The sequence below is a fragment of the Callithrix jacchus genome, chromosome 4 (assembly GCF_049354715.1).
Source record: "Callithrix jacchus isolate 240 chromosome 4, calJac240_pri, whole genome shotgun sequence".
Taxonomy (NCBI): Eukaryota; Metazoa; Chordata; class Mammalia; order Primates; family Cebidae; genus Callithrix; species Callithrix jacchus.
This window is the reverse complement of record NC_133505.1, coordinates 60,915,702-60,936,858: the sequence shown is the minus strand read 5'-3', so window position 1 is coordinate 60,936,858 and position 21,157 is coordinate 60,915,702. Positions and strand designations below refer to the sequence as shown.

Sequence of the window (21,157 nt, the reverse complement as noted above, 5' to 3'; positions counted from 1 at the left end):
CTCCGCCTCCTGGGTTCAAGTGAGTCTCTTACCTCAGCCTCCCAAGTAGCTGGGATTACAGGCACATGCCACCATGCCCAGCTAATTTTGCATTTTTAGTAGAGACAGGGTTTTACAAAGTTGGCCAGGATGGTCTCAATCTCTTGACCTCGTGATCCACCTGCCTCAGCCTCCCACAGTGCTAGGATTACAGGCGTGAGCCACTGCACCCAGACAGACCAAATAAATTTTTTAATGGTCCCACCATTATTTACGTTATCCCAGAAGCAAGTTCTGACTCATTCAACTCCCATACGTAGTCTTATATTTAGGCAGTTACCAAACCTAACTAATCTTTGAAATGTTTCTGAAATAGTTTACCTCCCTTTTATTCTCATTGCTACTGTTCTTTGAGAAGTGCTGGCCAGACGCAGTGGATCATGCCTATAATCCTAGCACTTTGGAAGGTAGAGGTGAGAGGATCACTTGAGCCCAGGAGTTCAAGACCAGCCTTGGCAACATAGGGAGACCCTGTCTCTACAAAAAGTAAAAAAAAAAAAAAAAAATAGTGATGCATGGTGGTGTGCGCTTACAGTCCCAGCTACTCGGGAAGCTAAGGCAGGAAGTTCACTTAAGTCCAGGAGGTTAGGGTTGCAGTGAGCCATGATTGCACCACTGCACTCCAGTCTGGGTGACAGAGACCCTGTCTCAGAAAAGAGAGAAGTATGCATTTCTTTACTGGACTGTTATAATAGTTTCCAAAGCAGTCTTCCTGTTTAAATCAGGATGGTCTTCCATACTCCTGACAGTTCTCTTCTAGAGACAGATCTGGTCATGCTTAAAAATTTTCCATTCCTTCCCATTGTTTGTAGAATAAAGTCACAATTCTTTATCACAGTATGCAAAACCTGCTACAATCCAGCTCCATCTTAACTCCAAATTTATCTCACACTCCTTTTCTGTATTCTCTGTCAGTACAATCTGCCAGGTAAAGGTCCAGCCCAAATGACCTCCTCCTTATATCCCAGACAGAATTAAGTTACCTTTTCCTTGTACTCAGAGGGTGCCTATTTCAGGTTGTTCTTAGAGCTACCATCATTACACTGAATTATAATGATGTCTGTCTATTCTAAAAGATTGCAAGCTTTCAGCTAATGTGTATTAGCTACCTCTTGCTGTATAACAAATTACAAAAAATTTAGTGGTTTAAAACAGAAAATATTTTTTCTCTCCCAGGTGCAGTGGGTCAGGAATTCAGGAGGGGCTTACCTGGCTAGTTCTGTCTCATGGTCTCTAATGGGGTTGCAGTCAAGAGATCAGCAGGGGCTGACATCATCTGAAGGCTTGACTGGGGCTGGAAAATCTGCTTCCGGGATGGCACAATCATATACCTGGCAAGTCAGTGCTGGTTGCTGGCAGCAGGCCTCAGCCATATGGAGGATTTGCCTCCACAGGACTGAGGATCTTCACAATGTGCCAGCTGGCTTCCTCCAGAGGGAGTGACCCTAGAGAAAGAATGCAGAAACCCCAAGTGTCTCTTATGGCCTATTCTTGGAAGTCACACACCCTAACCCTAACCCTAACCCTAACCTTAAGTCCAGCCCACACTCAAGGAGAGGGGAATGAATTGCCTCCTACTGAAGGGAGGAATGTCAAAAAACTAGAGGACAGATACTCATATGCCATGTAATGATGTTCTGGTCAATGATAAACAACGTATATGAAAGTTGTTCCATAAGATCGTAATAGAGTTGAAAACTCCTATCAGCTAGTGATGTCAGAGCCACTGTTACATTGCAGTGCAATGCCTTAACCATGTGTTTCTGGTGATACTGGTGTAAATAAACCTACTGTGCTGCCCCATAGTACAGTATAGTACAAAAGTGTAGCACAAGGCTGGATGCAGTGGCCTGTAATTCCAGCACTTTGGGAGAGCAAGATGGGCAGATAACTGAAGGTCAGGAGTTTGAGACTAGCCTGGCCAACATGGTGAAACCCTGTCTCTATTAAAAATATAAAAATGAGACGGGGGTGCTGGTAGGCATCTGTAATATCAGCTACTGGGGAGGCTGAGGCAGGAGAACTGCTTGAACCTGGGAGGAAGAGGTTGCAGTAAGCCAAGAAGGCACCACTGCACTCCAGCCTGGGCAACAGAGAATCCATCTCAAAAAATGGCAGATCACTTGAGGTCAGGAGTTTGAGACCAGCCTGGCTAACATGGTGAAATCCTGTCTCTACTAAAAAATAGAAAATTAGCCAGGCATGGTGGCACACACCATGGGACATGGTAGTCCCAGCTATGGGCTGAGGCATGAGAATCACTTGAACCCGGGAGCTGGAGGTCGCAGTGAGCCGAGATCACTCCACTGCACTCCTGCCGAGTGACAGACTCTGTCTCAAAATAATAATAATAATAATAATAGCAGTGGAGATAACTGTTAAATTGAACCATCTGAAACAATGGTATTCCACAAGCTTTACCTATAAAGAAACCAGTTGTATAAAGGTCAACCTCAGAGATGTGGCTGCAAGTTGAAAATTTGAACACATCTTCACAGATGGAAAATCGAGGTGCTTCAGAGTTCTTGATCTTTCTGTTCCTCAAAAGACTAAGGTTCAACTTCGAGAAGGGTTAGGCATGAAGTGAAATGAGGTCTAATCCAATCTAGGCATGACTTTTTCATTTCCTTGAGAGTCAGATAAGGGAGTTACAGACCCAGTACTGTATGCTAAGTAAGGTGGAGTGTAAATTAAGGAAGTAAAATTTCTCTAGGAACTCCATCCTGTCTCAATATACATTTCACCCTCTGCCACTTTTAAGAAATCATATTTACTTAGAAGTGAAATAACCGTGGACCTAATAAAAAACGGAATAGGAATAGCTCCTTGTTCATTATGTATTTCTGTACGTCTAGAAAGTAATTGACTCCTTCATTATTGGTAGGATTAAATCCAATATTTGCAAATACAAATTAATTTATTAAAAACGCCTTTTGTCCTTCCAGGAGTACTTATAAGACTTACTATTAAATAGAAACTTTCAATGAGAAAGTTCATTTTTTGCTTTTTCTGTTTATTTTTCCACTTCTTCTGATTAATATTTAAGGTAGACTTTGGGTGAGATGTGTCTAATTAATTAATGATGGCGGGAGGGTCCCAAAAGTTATTAGGGCAAAACTGCATTCATCCCCGCATTGAAACGAAAGCTCCCCTAAGGCAGGGTCTTCGGGTTTGTTGATCTGCGCATTCACACAACCTGAACCGCACCTAGCCCACTGAGAGTTCTCGATAAATACTTGAGTAATGTCCATTCATTGATCGTCCGTACAGGGCGCCGTGGCCAGCGAGAAGGCCGGCCCGCGGCTTCCCTGCCTCCACTGCACCCGCGCTGCCCTCAGCCTCCGGGGCCACAGCCCGTCACCCGGGAGCATCCGGCTGCCCGGCCACCGCCTGGACGCTCGCGGCCTCCAGGGCCTGCCCTTTCATGGAGGAAGGCGCTGAGCGAGGAGTGGGAAACCTGGGCCCACTTCCTGTCCGGGCAGGCCCGGGCGCCCGCCTCCTTAGCGGCCTGCTCTCTCTGCGGCGAGCGGCCGAGCCCGGGGCCCGGAAAATGCGGCGGGGCGTGGCGCCCGCGCGGGGCTAGGAGGAAACAAGCTCCGCTCGCCACCCCCGGCAGCCTCCGTCCAGACCGCCCGCGCATGCCCCGCGGCGAGAAGGTAAAGCGCGCGGGGGGCGGGGCTGGGCGCGCCAAGTGCGGGCCGCGGGCGGGGCGGGGGCTGCGCTCGGGGGCGGTTCCGGGCGGCGGGGGCGGGGGCAGGCGGAGGAAGGGGGCGGGCCCCGAAGTTGTTCCGCGCTGGGCGGGCGGGCGGCTGTGGGAGAGCGGGCGGCGGGCCGGCGGGCGGACCGGGCCGGGGCTGGAGAAGTTTGCGCTGCGGTTCCTGAGCGCAGGGTGCGGGCCCCGCCGGCCGCTGCGCGCCCGCTGCCATGGCTTTCCGCAGGAGGACGAAAAGTTACCCGCTCTTCAGCCAGGAGTTCGTCATCCACAACCATGCGGACATCGGCTTCTGCCTGGTGCTCTGCGTCCTCATCGGGCTTATGTTCGAGGTGAGAGCCTGGGGAGGAGGGAGCCGGAGGGACAGTGCCCCCTGTCGTGCGCCGCCCCAAACACCCCTGCAGGTCAGCGGCCCCTCGGTTTGATCGCGGGCTCCTGGCCGCCGTGTACGTTATCGGCACCCCGTCTTTGTGCACTGTACCCCGCCGGCCTGTACCCCGGCCAGCCCAGACAGCGTCCCCAGCTCCAAGCCATGCCAGCCATGCCATGCTCTGCCGCCCCCTTGGGCGCTCACCGTATTCTGCAGCTGTGTCTGCAGCCCTGAAACCCCAGCCTGGCCTCGAACCAACTGCCGCGCTGCCACCCTGGCCCGACGCGTGGTTCTGGCGTCCGGGAGCCAAGCCCAGAGACTCCCAGACCTGCAGTCATTGCACAACGCCCCTTTCCCCAAGGGGTGGCCACTAGCTCTTCTGGGCTTTTCCAGTGGGAGGGACCCTGACCCTTTTCCACTTCCTATCTGATTTTCTGGGTGTTTTGCATCTCAGCTTTGGAACGTGCTCGGATGTTCACGTGTGGCCCTGGCCCCATCCCAGCGGTGGCGTTCTGCGCTCCTTTCGCTCCCACTTTTTTTTGCTGTGCTCTAGAAGGCCAGTTTTTGATATCCTTTACCACTCAGTGGACTGTCCCTTTAGACCCAGCTGCCGCGACCCAGAGCTTCATGCCCTTTACAGGGACAAGAAGTGAGACAGACAGGGATACCCTCAACTTTTTGGGAAAAGGTGATTCTCTTAGAGTGTAGGAGTTGGGGCAGAGGATGGGGATCCCACCCGCAACAGCAATGACCCAGTGTCGGCCTCTGAGACAGGGAGTTGTAGAAAGCCAGCAAGGGGTCAGAATCAAAGAGACTGATGGGAATGATTCCCTACTCTTGCAGAGCAAGAAAAATGTGATATTCAAAAGTGGGAAGAACTGGAGGAAGCTTGGCATAGGTTTGCTGCGGTGTATCTTGTCTCAGAAGTGAAATATGTGAGCGACATTCCCCTCACTCTTACAGTGGTCTCCTCTGGTTCCTGAGACTCCTTGTCAACTCCCTTCTGGGTCAGGTTCCTTATCTGCATTCTCACGGCTGGATTAGGAAGCTGTGACCATTTACAAACTTCCTTGGAGATACAGATGCCTAGCCTGGCTAATTTTCCACCCCATCCCTCTGTCTCCAGGTTCCCTGTATCTCTAGGAATGACAAGGGCCTTAATTGGCTGGCGAAGCTGCTCTCAAGCTGGGGACATTCTTGTGATGGCCAAGTTAGGGTTGTATGAGTGAATGTGTTCGTGGCTGGGCTTTAGGTTCTCTAGGAGATAAACAGTGGGACTAGGATTGGGGTCTCCACTCTACTTTTTGGTAGTGCTGCTTTAGTTCAGCCCCTTTCTCCTTCCTCTCCCTCTCACAGCTCTCTCTAGTGGTATATTGGATTGGACCTTGTTCCGGGTTCTCCCCTGGAAGTGTGTGGTGTCACACAGAGTCATATCCCTGTGTCTCAGTCCCTGTTCTGTGACTAGTCTGACTGAAAACTGACTGCAGCCTCAGTTTATCCATCACTAAAGACGTTCATAAAACTGGTCTTCCTCACAGGGTGATTGTAAGGTTTAACTGAGATCATGTCAGCAACAAAAGCCATAACATCTCCTACCAACATGAAAAAGTCTCTTGTGCCTGGAGCCCTGTGATTATTTATTATAATAATAGCTTAACAAAATTAGAGAATTTATCTAGCCCAGCGTATTCTCCTGTCTGTTTGCTGTCCTCCATTCTAAGAGGCCTCCAAAGTGCGTGTGCCCAGCCTTGGAGGGTGTGGCTGGAAAGATACACGTGACAGCTGTAAACCTCAAAGCCACAGGCTCTGCTGTGGCCAAGTTTCTCGCATAGCCTGTGGCTCTCTCTGTTGTATTTCTAGCATTTGTTAGGGTTTGTGGCCTTACCTGCTTTATCTTTGCTCAGAAAGAGCTGCCAGCATTTGAATTGGGTACCTACCTCCTTTCCCTGGTCTCTAGTCTTGTGGGAAGTCCTGTGTATTAAACCTGCCACTCTAGAAGTTGAAAGGTGCTAAGAACTTTTACTTCCAGTACCTGGTGGAAGAGAACCGCCCAAGATGAGAAAAACAACAAACAAACAAAACTACTCTTATTCCCCCTCCACCGCCCCTACTCCTCCCACCCCCGCTGCCCTTAGACTTCGATTGGGGAGTATAGTAAGGTCCTCGGTTGAAATGCCTACAGGCCCCCTTTTCCTGCCATCCCCATCACTTCTTCCCATAGCACCTTGAACCTACAGGACCTACAGGGCAGGTGTCTCCTTTTGGAGGTACTTTGTGAGATCATCGGTCTGTGCTTTTCAGGGAGAAAGATGACTTTGCCTCAAGCCTCCAGTAAGAAGGTCTTAGTTTTATTCTGTGCCGGGAACAAGGAGGGGGCTCACTGCCTTTACCCACCAACTAACTTTCCACAGAGATAAGTATTCCTGGGGGTTTACTTATCTCTGGGGGAGTTTGGAACTGCTGCCTCTATCAAATGAGAGCAGAAGCATCCTAGATACTGTAGGGACCACAGAGAAACAAATGCGGGTATCTTCACACTCAGAGCAAAGTAGGGGGAGGCGCCTTAAAACCCAGCACAGGACTGGCTGGATATCACTTAGGATCTTCTGGATTTTCCTCTGAAGTGTGTGGTATACATGTGTGGGTATGTGTGGATGCATATGGTGGGATGGTAGGTGCAACTGGGGACTCACCAACCTTTTCCCAGAAGTGATGATGGAAAGAAGTGTAAGGGGAATGGGGAGAAGGGGGTGAGAGGACATAGGCTCTTGGGGTTCTGACTTGGCCCCAGCTAGGATTCCTTCATTCAGAAGCTGAGCCAGGAAAACTCAATTATAATTCTTCCCACAGAGTGACTCTCCTGGCCACTCCTCCCTCTGGGGTCCTCTGCCCTGCTGCTGCCAGTGAGCTGGGTCCTTCTCCCCCTACCAGCTCATGCCCCAAGCAGCCACAGCCCTTGTGTCTGCATTGCCTCCCCACCTTGCTCTTTACCCAACTCACTGGTCACCTCGTTTGGATTAGGGGGCTTGTTTCCCTCTCAGGGACCCCAGGACTTTAGTTGATCTTTCTCCAGGAAGACGATGACTCTAAATGATTTCCCTTGGGATCATTTCCTTTTGGGAACACACATGAAAGGCTGTCTCTTCCCTCACCACCGACCCCTATCGCTACCCCAAATTTGGTTTAGTTTTGGGCCATCCTGTTTCCAAGGCAGGGGGCAGCTTTTTCACCCTGCACCCAGGTTTTCTCCCAGTCCTACAGGCTGCTTGGAATAGAGAAGCTGCTCTGTGCGGCCACAGCACTTGGCTAAAAAATGTCAGGAATGTGGAACTTTATTTTCCCCCTCCTTCCTTTCCACCGTCAAGTCTGCTTTCAGGAGAGGTGGCACAAGCAGGAGTTTTCTACTCTACTCTTTGGTCCTTCTGTCCTGTCGTAGGTGGAGTCTGGCCTGACCATCAACCAGGGTGTAGATAGCCGGTTGGGGGGTACGTGTGTCAGATTTGAAAGTAGCCTCCTCCCCCTTCCTTCTCTTCCCCTTCCAGTGTCCTGGTCTGTGCCACGTTTCAAATTGAAACAGGCAGGGGAAGAGGAAAAGTCTTTCATTAGTGAATGGAGAATGAGGAAAAAGGGGGTGCACCGAAGAGAGAGGAAGCAATTTATATACTACCTTTAAAATGTCATTTCAAGACTGAAACTTTTTAAAAGCTCATTTGCAGGCTCTGGCAGCTGCAAGGAAATGTTTCTACAATTCTGAGCCTGTCATTTGTAAGTTTGGTTTCTTTTCGATCTGTGATGACTTAAAGGTTTAGGGACCCAGAGGAGTTCTTGCTAGTGGCTGGGTTTTGCTTTCTATTTGTTTTGGAGGCAGATTTGGCAGATCTACCTTTTCTCCAGGAACCACCTTTTTCCCTGCTCCTGACACTGTGATTGACTTGTCAGGGTGAAATGTTTGCAGCATTTACAATGGGAGCCCTTTATGTTACCACCTGCTAGTACATGGCTTCCATGGCACTGGCTCACATCCTCTAGGACATACCTGTAGGCATCATAACCTGAAATGCAGCTGCAGGTCCTGTCTCTGAATGTTAGCAGCATCATAAAACAATTCTGCTTCTATTGTGTTAATAGAAAGATGTATGTAAATGGCACACATATACATCTGTGGACATGGGTCATCATTCTTTGATTAACTTCTTTTTTTTTTTGAGGCGGAGTCTTGCCCTGTAGCCCAGGCTGGATGGAGTGCAATGGTGCAATATTAGCTCATTGCAACCTCCGTCTCCCAGGTTCAAACAGTTCTGCCTCAGCCTCCTGAGTAACTGGAATTACAGGCATCTGCCACCACACCCAGCTAATTTTTGTATTTTTAGTAAAGACGGGGTTTCACCATGTTGGCTAGCCTGGTCTCGAACTCCCAACCTCATGATCTGCCTGGCTTGGCCTCCCAAAGTGCTGGGATTACAGGCATGAGCCACTGCACCCAGCCTCTTTGACTAACTTCTAATGCACTTTTAAAGAAGTGCCTTTGTCAGCTTTTCTAGTTTCTGACTTTATGCATCTCCCTTTTAACCTTTGGCTTACTCTATCCATGGTGTTCTAGAGAAGTTAAACAGGAAACCAAGGAGGGTCACTTATTCTCTTGAGTGCTCTTCTTCTGTGGTTGGATTTCTTTACGCATGCCTCTATGATATGAGAAGTAGAGCAGAAATTTGGAGCTAGATTTTCTACTGGTCAAGCCATAATCCTAACCTATGGGATGTAAGGGCATACTGATTATTCCCATTTCTTTCCTTGGCACAAATGTGATATCTAGAAAAATGACATTGATCGGTTAATGACTTTTTAACCCTAACTGCCCAGCGAAGGCTAATATTTGTAAAAATACCCAGCAGTGTGCCTGGCACATGGGCACTTAATCGATGGTCTCAGCAAGTACACGGATGACTATTGTTATTGGCTTCACTGGTGGGTCTGGGAGTCCACGTTTCATCCTCAGATGGCTCATTGAGCATCCTGGCTGTATTTCATTTTAGAAATGATATGTTTTGAGAGGGAGACCCTTCCCCCAAGTTCTGCACTGCTAGCCATCTAATCTCCAAACAGACCAATCTCTCTACCCCAGAACCTCTTTCCCCCAGGGAGCCCGCTGGTGCAGCTGCTCCACAGAGAACATCTGTTTTCTCTTTGACATCTATCTTATTAGAACACAGGCCATGGGTACTGGAGGGTCTTAGAGCTGCCACTGTTAACTTTGTAGAGAAGTAAAAACCACAGGGAGACTGCCCTGCAAATTAAATAGGTACCACTTTTCTCTCTTGCCGGCCCTGTTGTCTGAACCCTCAGTCACTCATTTCTCGGGTGCACTGTCCGGACTGGTCACAACAGAGTGCCTTAGTCCCGACTGTTTGTAGAATAACATGTGTTGCTATGGTGAAAGCTTCACTCTGGCAGGCATGAGCTCCTTTTTGATCTGCTTCTTTATGGGCAGGGGCCCCAGAAATCACTCTGTTGCATAGCTGATGTACCTCTCATTCCCACCCTGATAAATGATGAAGCTAGAGGGTTGATAAGAGCGGATTAGAGTTCCCAAATGACAGAAGAGCTTTCTAATCAGTGAGAGCACTATTAGCAGGCTTTGGTGGGAAACTTCACTGATAGTATCTCTTAACCTCTTCATCCAGCTCTGTGTATCTGGTATCCATTGGTACCTAATAGTTAAAGAAATAAGGGGGGGAGGGTGGGCAGCGGGAAGAAACAGTAAAAGTACTAATATGGTTCTTGAACAGCCCTTATTTCACAAACAGACCTTTATCTTTTATGCATTCTATTACTTTGCCTTGGTAAACCTCTACTAGTAGTCTCAAATGTCCCACAGTAGAGGAGCACCACACCTAACTTGGTCGCAGCTGGTTAACATTGCGAGTTAACTGTGTGGTTTAAAGAGCTTTGCAGGTGACTCTTGCAAAAAGGCCTTGCTTTTCAGCAGGGAAAATGGAGGCAGTTGTGTGGCGGGAGGGCAGGGGGCATTGGGCCAGATCTCTAAGGCCTCTGCTGAGTTTGTAGGAGCCCAGGGTCAGGAGAGGGGCTGCTCTGTGACTCCCCAAGCCACATTGCCTTGTGGCAGCTTTCCTTGTTTGTCTGGAGGGGTGGGCAGCACTTTACCTCTGTGAAATGCTTCACTCACCTCACCCTGTAATCGGGATGGTTAATGGGGGTTGCCGTACCCATCCAGAGCCTGGCTTCTGGAGCAGAGACTTGGCCAAGGACCATCCACTCCAAGTTAGAGTCGGAGCCAAAATAAGAATTCAGCAGCGTCTGGCTCACATTTAGAGCTCAGCCCCAATGCTTCCACAAATGGGGCGTCTATGGAATGTAGCTACAGGCTGCTTTATTTTTCTTTGTCTGAGTGGAATCTGTTTATTACCTGGAAGTAATGTCTGTGGGTCTTTGTTCCACTTGGAGGCTTTTCTGCCTGGAACAATTATTAAAATTTGCATCTCCCTGAAAGAGACTACAGGGAGTGACCCAAATGTGTGTATCACGTGTGAACATAAGCGAAGACACAGAAGCTTTACCTACTAGTAAAGTTACTGCCTGCTGCTACCCAGCATTTGTGTAAGAAAAGATGACTCCGGCTGTTAGATTTTACTGCCCTTATCATCAAGTTAACATTGTAGCTGTAGCTCAAGGGCACATCTTTGCTTTGTATTTTCTAAGTTTAAGATCTTAGAGGGGAAACCTAAGAAGTCTTCTGCTGTGATTACAGAGAAACAAAATAAGACCCTTACTGGCTGGGAGATTTGCCCAGGACAGTAGAGTGAATTTTTGGCAAGTTGGGGACTTGAATCCAAGTCATCTGACTCATCCATTTCTGGTGGTCTTCTACAGCTCTGCCCACTGGAATTCTAGACTCTACCTTTGAATTCCAATATTTGTGTAGAAGTCTTGAAATTGAGTGTTGTGCTCATTTATTTAGCAGCTTTTTATTGGATGCTTGAGTGCCTGCTCTGGGACTGTGCTGAGCTCTGGGAGGTAGAGATGAATAGGTAGGGTCCCTCTTCTCAAAGAGGTCTTAGTACGGTAGCTTAAAGCTGATAGATTATTTGTGGATAGGACTCAGGTCTTAAACTTGATGTGAGTGGCAGGTGCGTCCTCAGGCAGGTGTGGGTGTTCTGGTCTAGCACACAGTGGGTACTCAGTAAGTGTAGTCTACTAGAGGGGATGCTTTGGGAAAATGGAGGGCAGTCAACCTGGAGCCATTGCTGTTGATGGACGGGTTGGTTTATTAAATTAAGAACTAATGCCCTGGGTATAGTGTGGTCAGTATTCAAGGAGAAGAGTGGTGGTCACTTTTGGATACCTTGTGAGGCACAACTGGTACCCTGATACATACATTATTGCTTAACGGCAGTCTGTTTGGGCTACTGTGACAAAAATGCCACAGATTCATAGATTTGGTATTTTAAACAATCTGCACTTCTTTCCTTTTTTCTTTTTTTTTTAGATGGAGTCTCGCTCTGTCACCCAGGCTGGAGTGCAGTGGCATGATCTTGGCTTGCTGCAACCTATCTCTGCCTCCTGGGTTCAAGCGATTCTCCCACCTCAGCCTCCCAAATAGCTGGGACTACAGGTGCCTGCCACTATGCCTGGCTCATTTTTGTAGAGATGAGGTTTTGCTATTTTGGCCAGGCAGGTCTCGAACTCTTGACCTCAGGTGATCTGCCTGCCTTGGCCTCCCAAAGAGCTGGGATTACAGGCACAAGTCGCCGCACCTGGCCCTGTATTTATTTCTCATCGTTCTGAAGGCTGGGCAAGTTCAAGATTAAGTTGCTGGCCTATATTGATTGAAAACCTGGCTGGAGTTAGGAGAACTCTTCCATATGGTTTCTTAAGACTTTAAACATCAAACCCAAATGTGATCTGTAATGTCTTTTTTGGGTAGAGCTGAAGATTTTACCTTTGGCAGGAAGGACAAAGCTCTCTAGCCTCAGTTGCCCTGCCTTTGAAATGGAAAAAGGACTTCTTAATAAAAGCTCCTGCATTTTGAAAGGACAGAGTATTGTTAGTTAATCAGTTTGTTCCTTCATATTTATTATGAAAGTATGGGTATGCTCTCTTAGAGGATATTTAATTTTTCTTTTTATAGAGAATTTTAAAAAGAGTCTGTTGAGGGACCCACCATTATTATGAAGACTTCTGTGGCTATTGGAGAGGGAGGACGTACCTACCTCAGGACAAAGCGTAGAGACAGGACTTATGCAATTATTTATCAGCGCCTTTCCTGAAGGTTAAGAGCAGTCTGGGAGCTCCTGACCTGGAGGAGCAATCCCAGGATAAACAGGCCTTCCCTCCAGCAATTCCTGGAGTCCTGCAGGAAATCACAGGGCCTGCTTCACAATGCCTGGTTTCCGGCTGGGAAGAATTCCTCATAACTCAGAGCAGAATTGGAACTTTTTAGACCCACGCTTCTGGATTTGAGACTGTGTTTTTAGTTTGTAGTCTGACTTTGTACTGGATCAACTTGTGACCTCAATGGGCAAGGAATAACTTGTTTGTATGGATTTTGTGACTGTTTGAAGGAGGGATGTTGAAGTGGAAAGGAACGGGTGATAGTTATTTTTTTTTTTAAATAGCAGTTTGGGCTCTGGTTTGGGCATGATGGCTGGAACCTGTGCCCTTCTTCCAGGGTTCTTGAGGCATGAATTATGGCTGGTGCCAGTGGAGGGCCTGCAGCAGGGAGGCGTGCGATGAAAGGGGCAAGGACAGGGGATTCTTCTGTTAAATAGCTTTGTGGCCCATGCAAGGCCCTTCACCTCTCTGGGCCTCACTTGCTTCTGGATGTGTCAAATGTCCAGTGGCCTGGTTGTGCCTTCTTAACATGGGCATGTAGACCAGGGCTGGAAAATGTGTATAAAACTCAAATTGCCAGTCAGAAATTAGGAGGAGAAGGAAAGAGGCGCCTTCCCCCAAACCTGTAGATTTAGGAGTAGTAACTAGGGAAACATTGTGCCTCCGTTAGGTTAGTGGGCTCACCTCTAAGCTTGGCTTCATTTATTATTTGAGTTGAAACCAGGTTCTAGCACGGATTTGGGGTTGGCATGAAATATGGCTGAGCAGAATGGAAAAGGAGAAAATCCACATACTGGAAGGGAATCTGGGCTCAGCTTTGTGACCTTAAGATCTCCATCCATAATGAGCAATGCTGAAGTTTCAAAACTGTATCTGTGGCAATGTGGAGAATTTGGCTATCCAGACTGATTCATCTGCAGAAATTTCTGGAAGGCTACAGTTTTACAGCCCTGAAGAAAAAGCAAAGTTGGTCTGATGTATAGTACATTTTATTACCCAAGAAATGTAAAAGAAGCATTTCTGTCATTCTTTGCCCAGCCTTGGAATATCCACATTCAACACTATTCAACCATTTGGGCATTCGATTTTCTTCCATTTTTAATCGTTCAGCAAATACACCTACTTCGTAGAAGACACTGAAATATAAAATGCAAGCCAGCTAACATATTTGTTGATACAATTCTCTCTACGGTGCTCGTTTTTGGAGCTTCAGAAAGAAGAGAATGTGACACTTCTTAGCTACTCTTGCCTGCATTTCCTGGGTCCAGATAACTCCAGGCATGACAACTATGGCCTCGCCAGATTTTCACTGACCACTTACCATGCCTTTAGCCTACAGCTGTGGCATAACCATGTGTAACTTGACCAATCTTGTCAGTTTCTCAGCCCTACCGGTTGGGTTGCTGTCCAAGGGATGTGAGTCTGAACTGAGCTGTTGTTGACCTCTTGCCCTTGTTCGGCAAATGTTGATTAAGCAGTGCTTTTGTGTGAGCCCTCATTCTAGGTGCTGGGAACACAGAGGAAAAGGACACATTGCCTAATCACAAGGAATTTACCATCTAGTAAGGGAGATAGGTAAAAGGAGACAAGTATAGTCATTTGATGATGACTACCCCAGCTGAGCTGCCATGTGGGTCTTCTGGTCTAGCACACAGTGGGTGCTCAGTAAGTGTAGTCTACCAGAGGGAATGCTTTGGGAACATGGAGGACGGTTCAGAATAGGGGTAGGTGGATGCTGGATAAGGCCAGAGAAAGAAGGATATATAGGAAGGCAATAGAACAGTTCATCCTATGTAGACAGAGGAGCTGGTCTGGAGCATTGGGACACTCAGCACCCTGGTGTCATAGGATGCTTTGGAGGTGGGGCATAGGGGGACAAGGGACAAGAGTGGAGGGGGAGGGCAGATCTAGGGCCCTTAGGTCTTGCCGTGGAGTTGAGACTGTCTTGGAGGTAATAATGGCAGCCTTTGAAGACTGCTAGGAAAGACAGTGGTGGGATCAGGTTGCTCTGGAGACTGCCAGATTGGCTTAGCGGATGAGATTAGAGACTGGAAGTCTGGTTAGGAGGCTGGGGCACTGATCCACATGAGAACTTCCACGTGGGGAAATTTCAGTCTCAATCTCCAACCAGGAAGCAAGCCCCAAAAGCAGCTGAACTGTCTCTGGTGTTGATTCAGAGACTTCAGAAACTGCAAGGCCGTTCTCAGCCGTCTTTCCCATATGTTTCATGTGACACAGGCAAGCAGCAAGGCAGTGGTGGGGCGGGCAAGGACAGTGAAAGCTGAGAGAGAGAAATGGCTTTTCACTAGACCTTCTTATAACGCTGAGGTGTGCAGTGATGCCAGTGGTGCTCCTGAATGTGCATATCATCCTGTTTCACCGTCCTGCATTGCCTTCACATGGCTTTATTGCTGAAGTGCCCTATGGACTTATAATAAAAAGGTATTTGTTTGCATCTCATGTAACTTCTATTTCTTAAAAGATAGGGACCCAGTGAGTTAGAACACCTTTCCCTCTACTTTTGTTTTGTTAGGTAAATAAGCCATGATGAAGCATGCATGCACGTATGGGCCTTACCTAAGGAAGCTGGTTTTGTTCCAGTGTTCAGTGGGGGCAGAGGGAATGGGAACTTCCTTTGTTGGAGGCTTTTCTAGAGATAGTGGAGGTTGGGAGGGACATGGTGTGTTTGGTGGACAGAGGAAGTAGGCATGCCTGTACATAACATGTATTTAAAAAGTTACTTAGCACTCACTGTATACTGGGGCCTACCTATATTTTGCACCTGGAAGTTCCCAATGAAGGAGTTGGTAAGTAATTTTTGAAGTGTGTGTGATAACCTGGAGAGGACTAGTTAACCCATTGTGTGCTGTTCATCTGTAAACTTTTGCCAGACCCCCAGAAACAGATGCAGTGAGATTTTCTCTTTGTCTGATTTCTAGCAGACTAGTTGAGTATCTAGGGGTCTTCTTACCAAGGCCTGTTGGTGACACTATGATTTTATTAGCTCCCATACTGCCATCCCGATGCATGACTATAGTTTGCATCGTCTGTAGGAGAGGGAAATTCAACAAGTGTATACACTGGAACAGGAACCCACAGCCGGCACTTGCCCTCCCTTACCTTGTCCCCAGTGTCTGTTCACTAAGTCCAGTGGTTTTACCTCCTGAATTGCCCCCACGTCTCCTCTCACCCTAACAATCTTTGGTTTTGGCTCAGGCACTTGATATTCCTCACCTAAATGTCTATGGTGGGTTCTAACTTGGACCCCACACTCTCATCTTTTCTGATCCTTTCTCCTCATAGCTATCATGGGTTATCTTCAAACACAGAGCTGAGCATGGGTCTCCCTACTTAGATTGCTTCCAAGGTGCCCACCTAAAAGCTGGGTGATTAGCTTGGCGATCTGATCAGCCTTTGTCCTGGACTCTGCACCTCCCTCAGGCTCATTCCTGCCCTGACCCTCATTGCAGACCAACATACCTAAACATTCCCTCCTCCCTCAGGTTTCTCTGCTTTTGTTCATTCACCTTGCCCTCCAAGTCATCTCATTCCCCATTTCATCCTGTAACTGCTATTTTTTTAAGGCCCCCTCAGATATGGCAAAAACACCACCTGCTCAGAGGGCCCCTTTCCCAGCCCCTCTGCCCTGAGAGGGTTAATTCCTCCTTTCTCCCCACCTCTGTCTTTTTCTTTTTTATTCATGCAGCCAGACTTGGACGAGCATTTGCTCTCTGCCAAACCCTGTTCTTGGGGCTAGAGATAAAGGATGAAGAGGTGAAGATTCTGCCTCCATTGAGCCAAGAGTCCTTAGGAAGTGAAAATGTCACTGCTGCTCTTGTGTGTATTGGGTGCAGTGTATGTGTCAGGGAAGGAAGCATAACCCCTCTGGGAGGGGTAGGGACAGTTCATTTTAAAAAGGAGAAATTTGGGGCCGGGCAAAGTGGCTCACCCCCATAATACCCGCACGTTGGGAGGCCAAGGCAGGCAGATCATGAGGTCAAGAGATCAAGACCATCCTGCCCAACATAGTGAAACCCCTTCTCTACTAAAAATACAAAAATTAGCTGGGCGTGGTGGCGTGCGCCTGTAGTCCCAGCTACTCAGGAGGCTGAGGCAGGAGAATTGAACCCAGGAGGTGGAGGTTGCAGTGAGCTGAGATTGTGCCACTGCCCTCCAGCCTGGGTGATAGAGACTCTGTCTCAAAAAAAAAAAAAAAAGAGAGAGAGACGTTTGAGCTGGTCCTTGAGGCTTGCAGGGCATGGGGCAGGCAGATATGCTGGGGAGAGGGAGTTCCAAGCAGAGAGAAGGCACGGGGCTAGGGGGAGTATGGCAAGTGTCTCTGTGTTACCAGAGTGGACTGGGTAGGAGCCGGTTAAGAGCAGAAGTGGTGAAAGGTGACACTGGACTGGCAGGCAGGGTTGTGGACTTGGAGATGCTTTTTAAAAAATTTGGGTTTGGTCCTTAACTTAGGTAATAGGGGAGCCATTGAAGATTTTTTAGCATGAGAGTGACTCCAATGTGTACTAGGAAGGTCACTGGCAGTTCGGGCTGGACATGGCTCCTTGTACTTGCCGTGAGCCATCCCTCCATGACCCAGGAAAGAGATGTTTCACATTTTCTCAGTATCCCGAGCACCTCTATACCTACCACATAGTCAGTATGGATTTGTCAGGTATGGTCCCATGTGCACACAGGATGGTGTGCGTCTGAGTTGCCTTTCTGCTGCTGGTGGTTATTTGAAGCTTTTCTATCCACGCTGTCTCTTCTGGTTTCTCAGGTAACCAGTAAGAAATGCTTTTGAGCACATTAGGAATGCTAGCTACTTTAGTGTGTGCATACAGATAGAGAACCTATAATCTTAGCCTTTTAAAGCTTAAAAAAAAATTTTTTTTGGAATAGGTACCATTAGGAGATACATTCATGTGGCTACAAAATAGAAAACATAAAAAGAAATTCATTGAGAAGTGTCTCTCCCCACCTGTTCTCATCCAGCTCCTCCACCCACAAGTAACCACTTTTTATATCCGTCTATCTTCCTGTCTCCTTTCCTATACAAAATGAAGTGTATTATTTACACTTTTGCACCTTGCCTTTTCAATTAGCAAAATATCTGGGCAATCTTTTGATGTCAGTACACGGAGAATTTCCTCATTCATGTGGAAGGTTGTACAGTCTTCCATCGTATAGGGTTACCTTAATTCGTTTAATCAGTCCCCTTTTGATGGACATTTGGGTTGTTTCCAATGTTTTGCTCTTACAAACAATGCAGCAGTGAATATCTTGGTACATATGTCATTTTGCACCTATACAGGCATATCTTGTTGGATATTTTCCCAGAAGTGGGATGATAGGGTCAAAGCATAACTGCATTTGTATTTTTGATAGTTATTGACAAAGTGTACTTGTTCTTTTAAAATACCATGTCCGGGTCAATGAATCAGTTAGCCACAGACTGTTTACTGTGTCCCCATGAAACTGTATGGTTACATACTAAAAGTTCTACCAGTGCCTGCATTGATCTTGTTCCCTGTTAAATTCTCAGCATCTAGCAAGTGCTGAGATACATAACAGGAGGCAAAATACATGTCGGATTTTTAAAGTTACTCTGTTGGGCACATTTGGATCATGGGGCTCTTTACTATTGATTATATTTCAGCTCCTCTATGATGTTTCTGTTGCCTCTGGCACCTTAAACAAGTCACTCAGGACATGCTACATCTTTTCACTTGGCCGATGTTCCTTATTCCTTAAGCTGCAGTCCACCTTTTCTGGAAAGCCCTCCTTTCTCCCTGTGCTTCCTTTATCATGGTTCTGATGACCCCCAAGCTTATCATGTGTAGCCCATCACACTCCACAACCTTGCTGTGTGTTCTTTGAGGCAGGAGGTATTGCTTACCATAGTATCTCTAGTATCTAGCACAGCACTTGACATTCTATTGTTTTTCATATTTTTTTAGTATATGAGTGGTAAAGTGGAATTACCAGTTAATAACCCCTTTTTAAAGACTTTTTTTTTGCATTTTAAATTGAGATAGGATTTACATACCATGAAATTTACCATTTTAAAGTGTATGATATAGTGGTTCTTAGTGTATTCACCATGCTTTATGACATCGCTATTATCTAATTCCAAAACATTATCATAATCTTCAAAAGGAACCTGTTTAGCCGGGCACAGTGGCTCACTCCTGTAATCCTAGCACTTTGGGAGACCGAGGGGGGTGGATCGCCTGAACACAGAAGTTTGAGATCAGGCTGGGTAACACAGTGAAACCCCATCTCTACTAAAATACAAAGAAAATTAGCTGGGCATGGCAATGTGTGCCTGTAGCTACTTGGGAGGCTGAGGCTGGAGAATTGCTTGAACTCAGGAGGGGGAGGTTGCAGTGAACTGAGATCACTTCACCGCACTCTAGTTTGGGCAACAGAGGGAGACTCCGTCTCAAAAACAAAGAACATGTTCACATTCATTTCCCATTGTTCCCCAATCCCACTTTCATCTCCACTCCTGTCTCCACCCCAGCAAGGACTATCTACTTTGTGTCTCTGGACTCACAAATGGACATTTAATGTAAATGGAATCATACCATATGTGAGGTTTTGTACCTGGCTTCTTTCATGTAGCATGTTTTCATGGTTCATCTATGTTGTAGCATGTATCGGTACTTCTTTTCTTTTTGTGATTGAATCATATTCCATTGTACAGCGAAATGCATTTTGTTTATCCATTCATCAGTTGATGGACATTTGTCTCTATCTTTTGTCATTTATGAAAAATGCTGCTCTGAACATACATGTGCAAGTTTTTATGTGGATGTCATGTGTTCAGTTCTCTTGGATATATACCTGGGGAGTGGAATTGCTGGGACATTAAATAATTTTAATATAGGCAAGGAGACAGCATTGAAACAGTATTGAACAGCTTGTCTTTTTGATCTGAGAGTGATAGCTCAGGGTCAGTATTATGAATATTGACCATTATTTTGGCTTGACCCAACAGTGCTGGTTATTGAGAGTTATATTTGTTAAACTGTGAGCCAGTAATCCTCTGTGACTCAGAGCAAATGTTGTCCGAGTTCATACGACAGAGTTTACTGATTGCTTCCCACTTGTGCTAACTCCATGGAGATGCCAAAACACACAGGACACGGGACGCAGCTCTTGCTTTAATGGCATAATTCATTTGAAATAGCCCAAATATCCACCCACAATGAACTGATTAGGTAAATTAATTGTGGTATAGCCATACAGTGGAATACTCTAGAGCTATTTAAAAGAGGATGAGATCAATCTTCCTGTATTGACATAGATGATATCTGATTAAAAAAATAGTGATCTTTTTTTTTTGTTTTTTTGAGACGGAGTTTCACTCTTGTTACCCAGGCTAGAGTGCAATGGCATGATCTCGGCTCACTGCAACCTCCGCCTCCTGGGTTCAGGCAATTCTCCTGTCTCAGCCTCCTGAGTAGCTGGGATTACAGGCACATGCCACCATGCCCAGCTCATTTTTTGTATTTTTAGTAGAGACGGGGTTTCACCATGTTGATCAGGATGGTCTCGATCTCTTGACCTCGTGATCCACTGGCCTCGGCCTCCCAAAGTGCTGGGATTACAGGCTTGAGCCACCGCACCTGGCTGTGATCTGTTTTAATAAAAAGAACCTTATGTTTATATATGCATAGGCAACACTTGGAAAGATCACACACAGCATACTGTCAACATTGGTATCTCTCTAGGAGGTAGGTTATAGAGGACTTCAGTTTTCAACTTTATATGTCTGTCTCTCTCTCTCTTTTTTTTTTTTTTGAGACAGAGTTTCGCTCTTGTCCCCCAGGCTGGAGTGCGGTGGTGCAATCTTGGCTCACTGCAACCTCCGCCTTTCAGGTTTAAGCGATTCTTCTGCCTCACCCTCCCAAAATAGCTGGCATTACGGGCACCTGCCACCATGCCCAGCTAATTTTTTTGGTAATTTTAGTAGAGATGGGGTTTCACCATGTTGGCGAGGTTAGTCTTGAACTTCTGACCTCAGGTGATGCACCCGCCTCAGCCTCCCAAAGTGATGGGATTGTAGACATGAGCCACCACGCCCCACCTATATGTTTCTCTTTTAAAATTTTCTTACAGTAGGTGTGTATTTTAAATTCAGTTAGCTTTTAAATTTAATTAACTTCTCATAATTCTGTTTTGGGAAAAAAAGAACTTGAGATAAGAATTATGTCTGAACCACTAGATAGCAATGTAGGATATAATGCCACATACTGGCATATTACTCAATGCAAGTACATTTGTGGTAAACATAATAGTTTACAAGTGATGTAAGCCCAGATGTGAGAGACTGTTTAGGTTCTAGCAGTCAGGGAATCTTCATGAAGAATGGGACTTGGCTTGTGTCTTACAGGATAGGTAGCATTTATAGAGCACCTCACAGTTTATAGAATCAAAGAAAACAAGTGTGCCCTCTGTATTGACTGCCTGTTTTGTGCTCAGCCTTGTAAAAAAGCACTCTACCTGCATTTTCTCATTCAGCCCCACAATCAGCCCGTGTGGCTGATACTGTAGTACCCCCCTTTTTACATATGAGTGAACTACTGAGGTGTAGAAAGACTAAGTAACCCAGCCAGACTCTGATTGCTCATAAATGCCAGAGCCACAATTCAAGGTCCATGTGTCCAACTTCACAGCCTGAG

General features: G+C 46.6%; 1 protein-coding gene across 1 annotated transcript in view; it reads left to right on the top strand.

The window, feature by feature from the left end:
- Window positions 1-3,850: 3,850 nt before the first annotated feature.
- Window positions 3,851-21,157, top strand: part of TRAM2 (translocation associated membrane protein 2) — a 78,413-nt gene continuing 61,106 nt past the window's right edge. Inside the window, exon 1 of the mRNA XM_035295886.3 lies at window positions 3,851-4,083. Coding sequence (XP_035151777.1) covers window positions 3,964-4,083 — 120 coding nt within the window. The 5' untranslated portion in view covers window positions 3,851-3,963. The remainder of the gene's footprint in view (window positions 4,084-21,157) is intronic.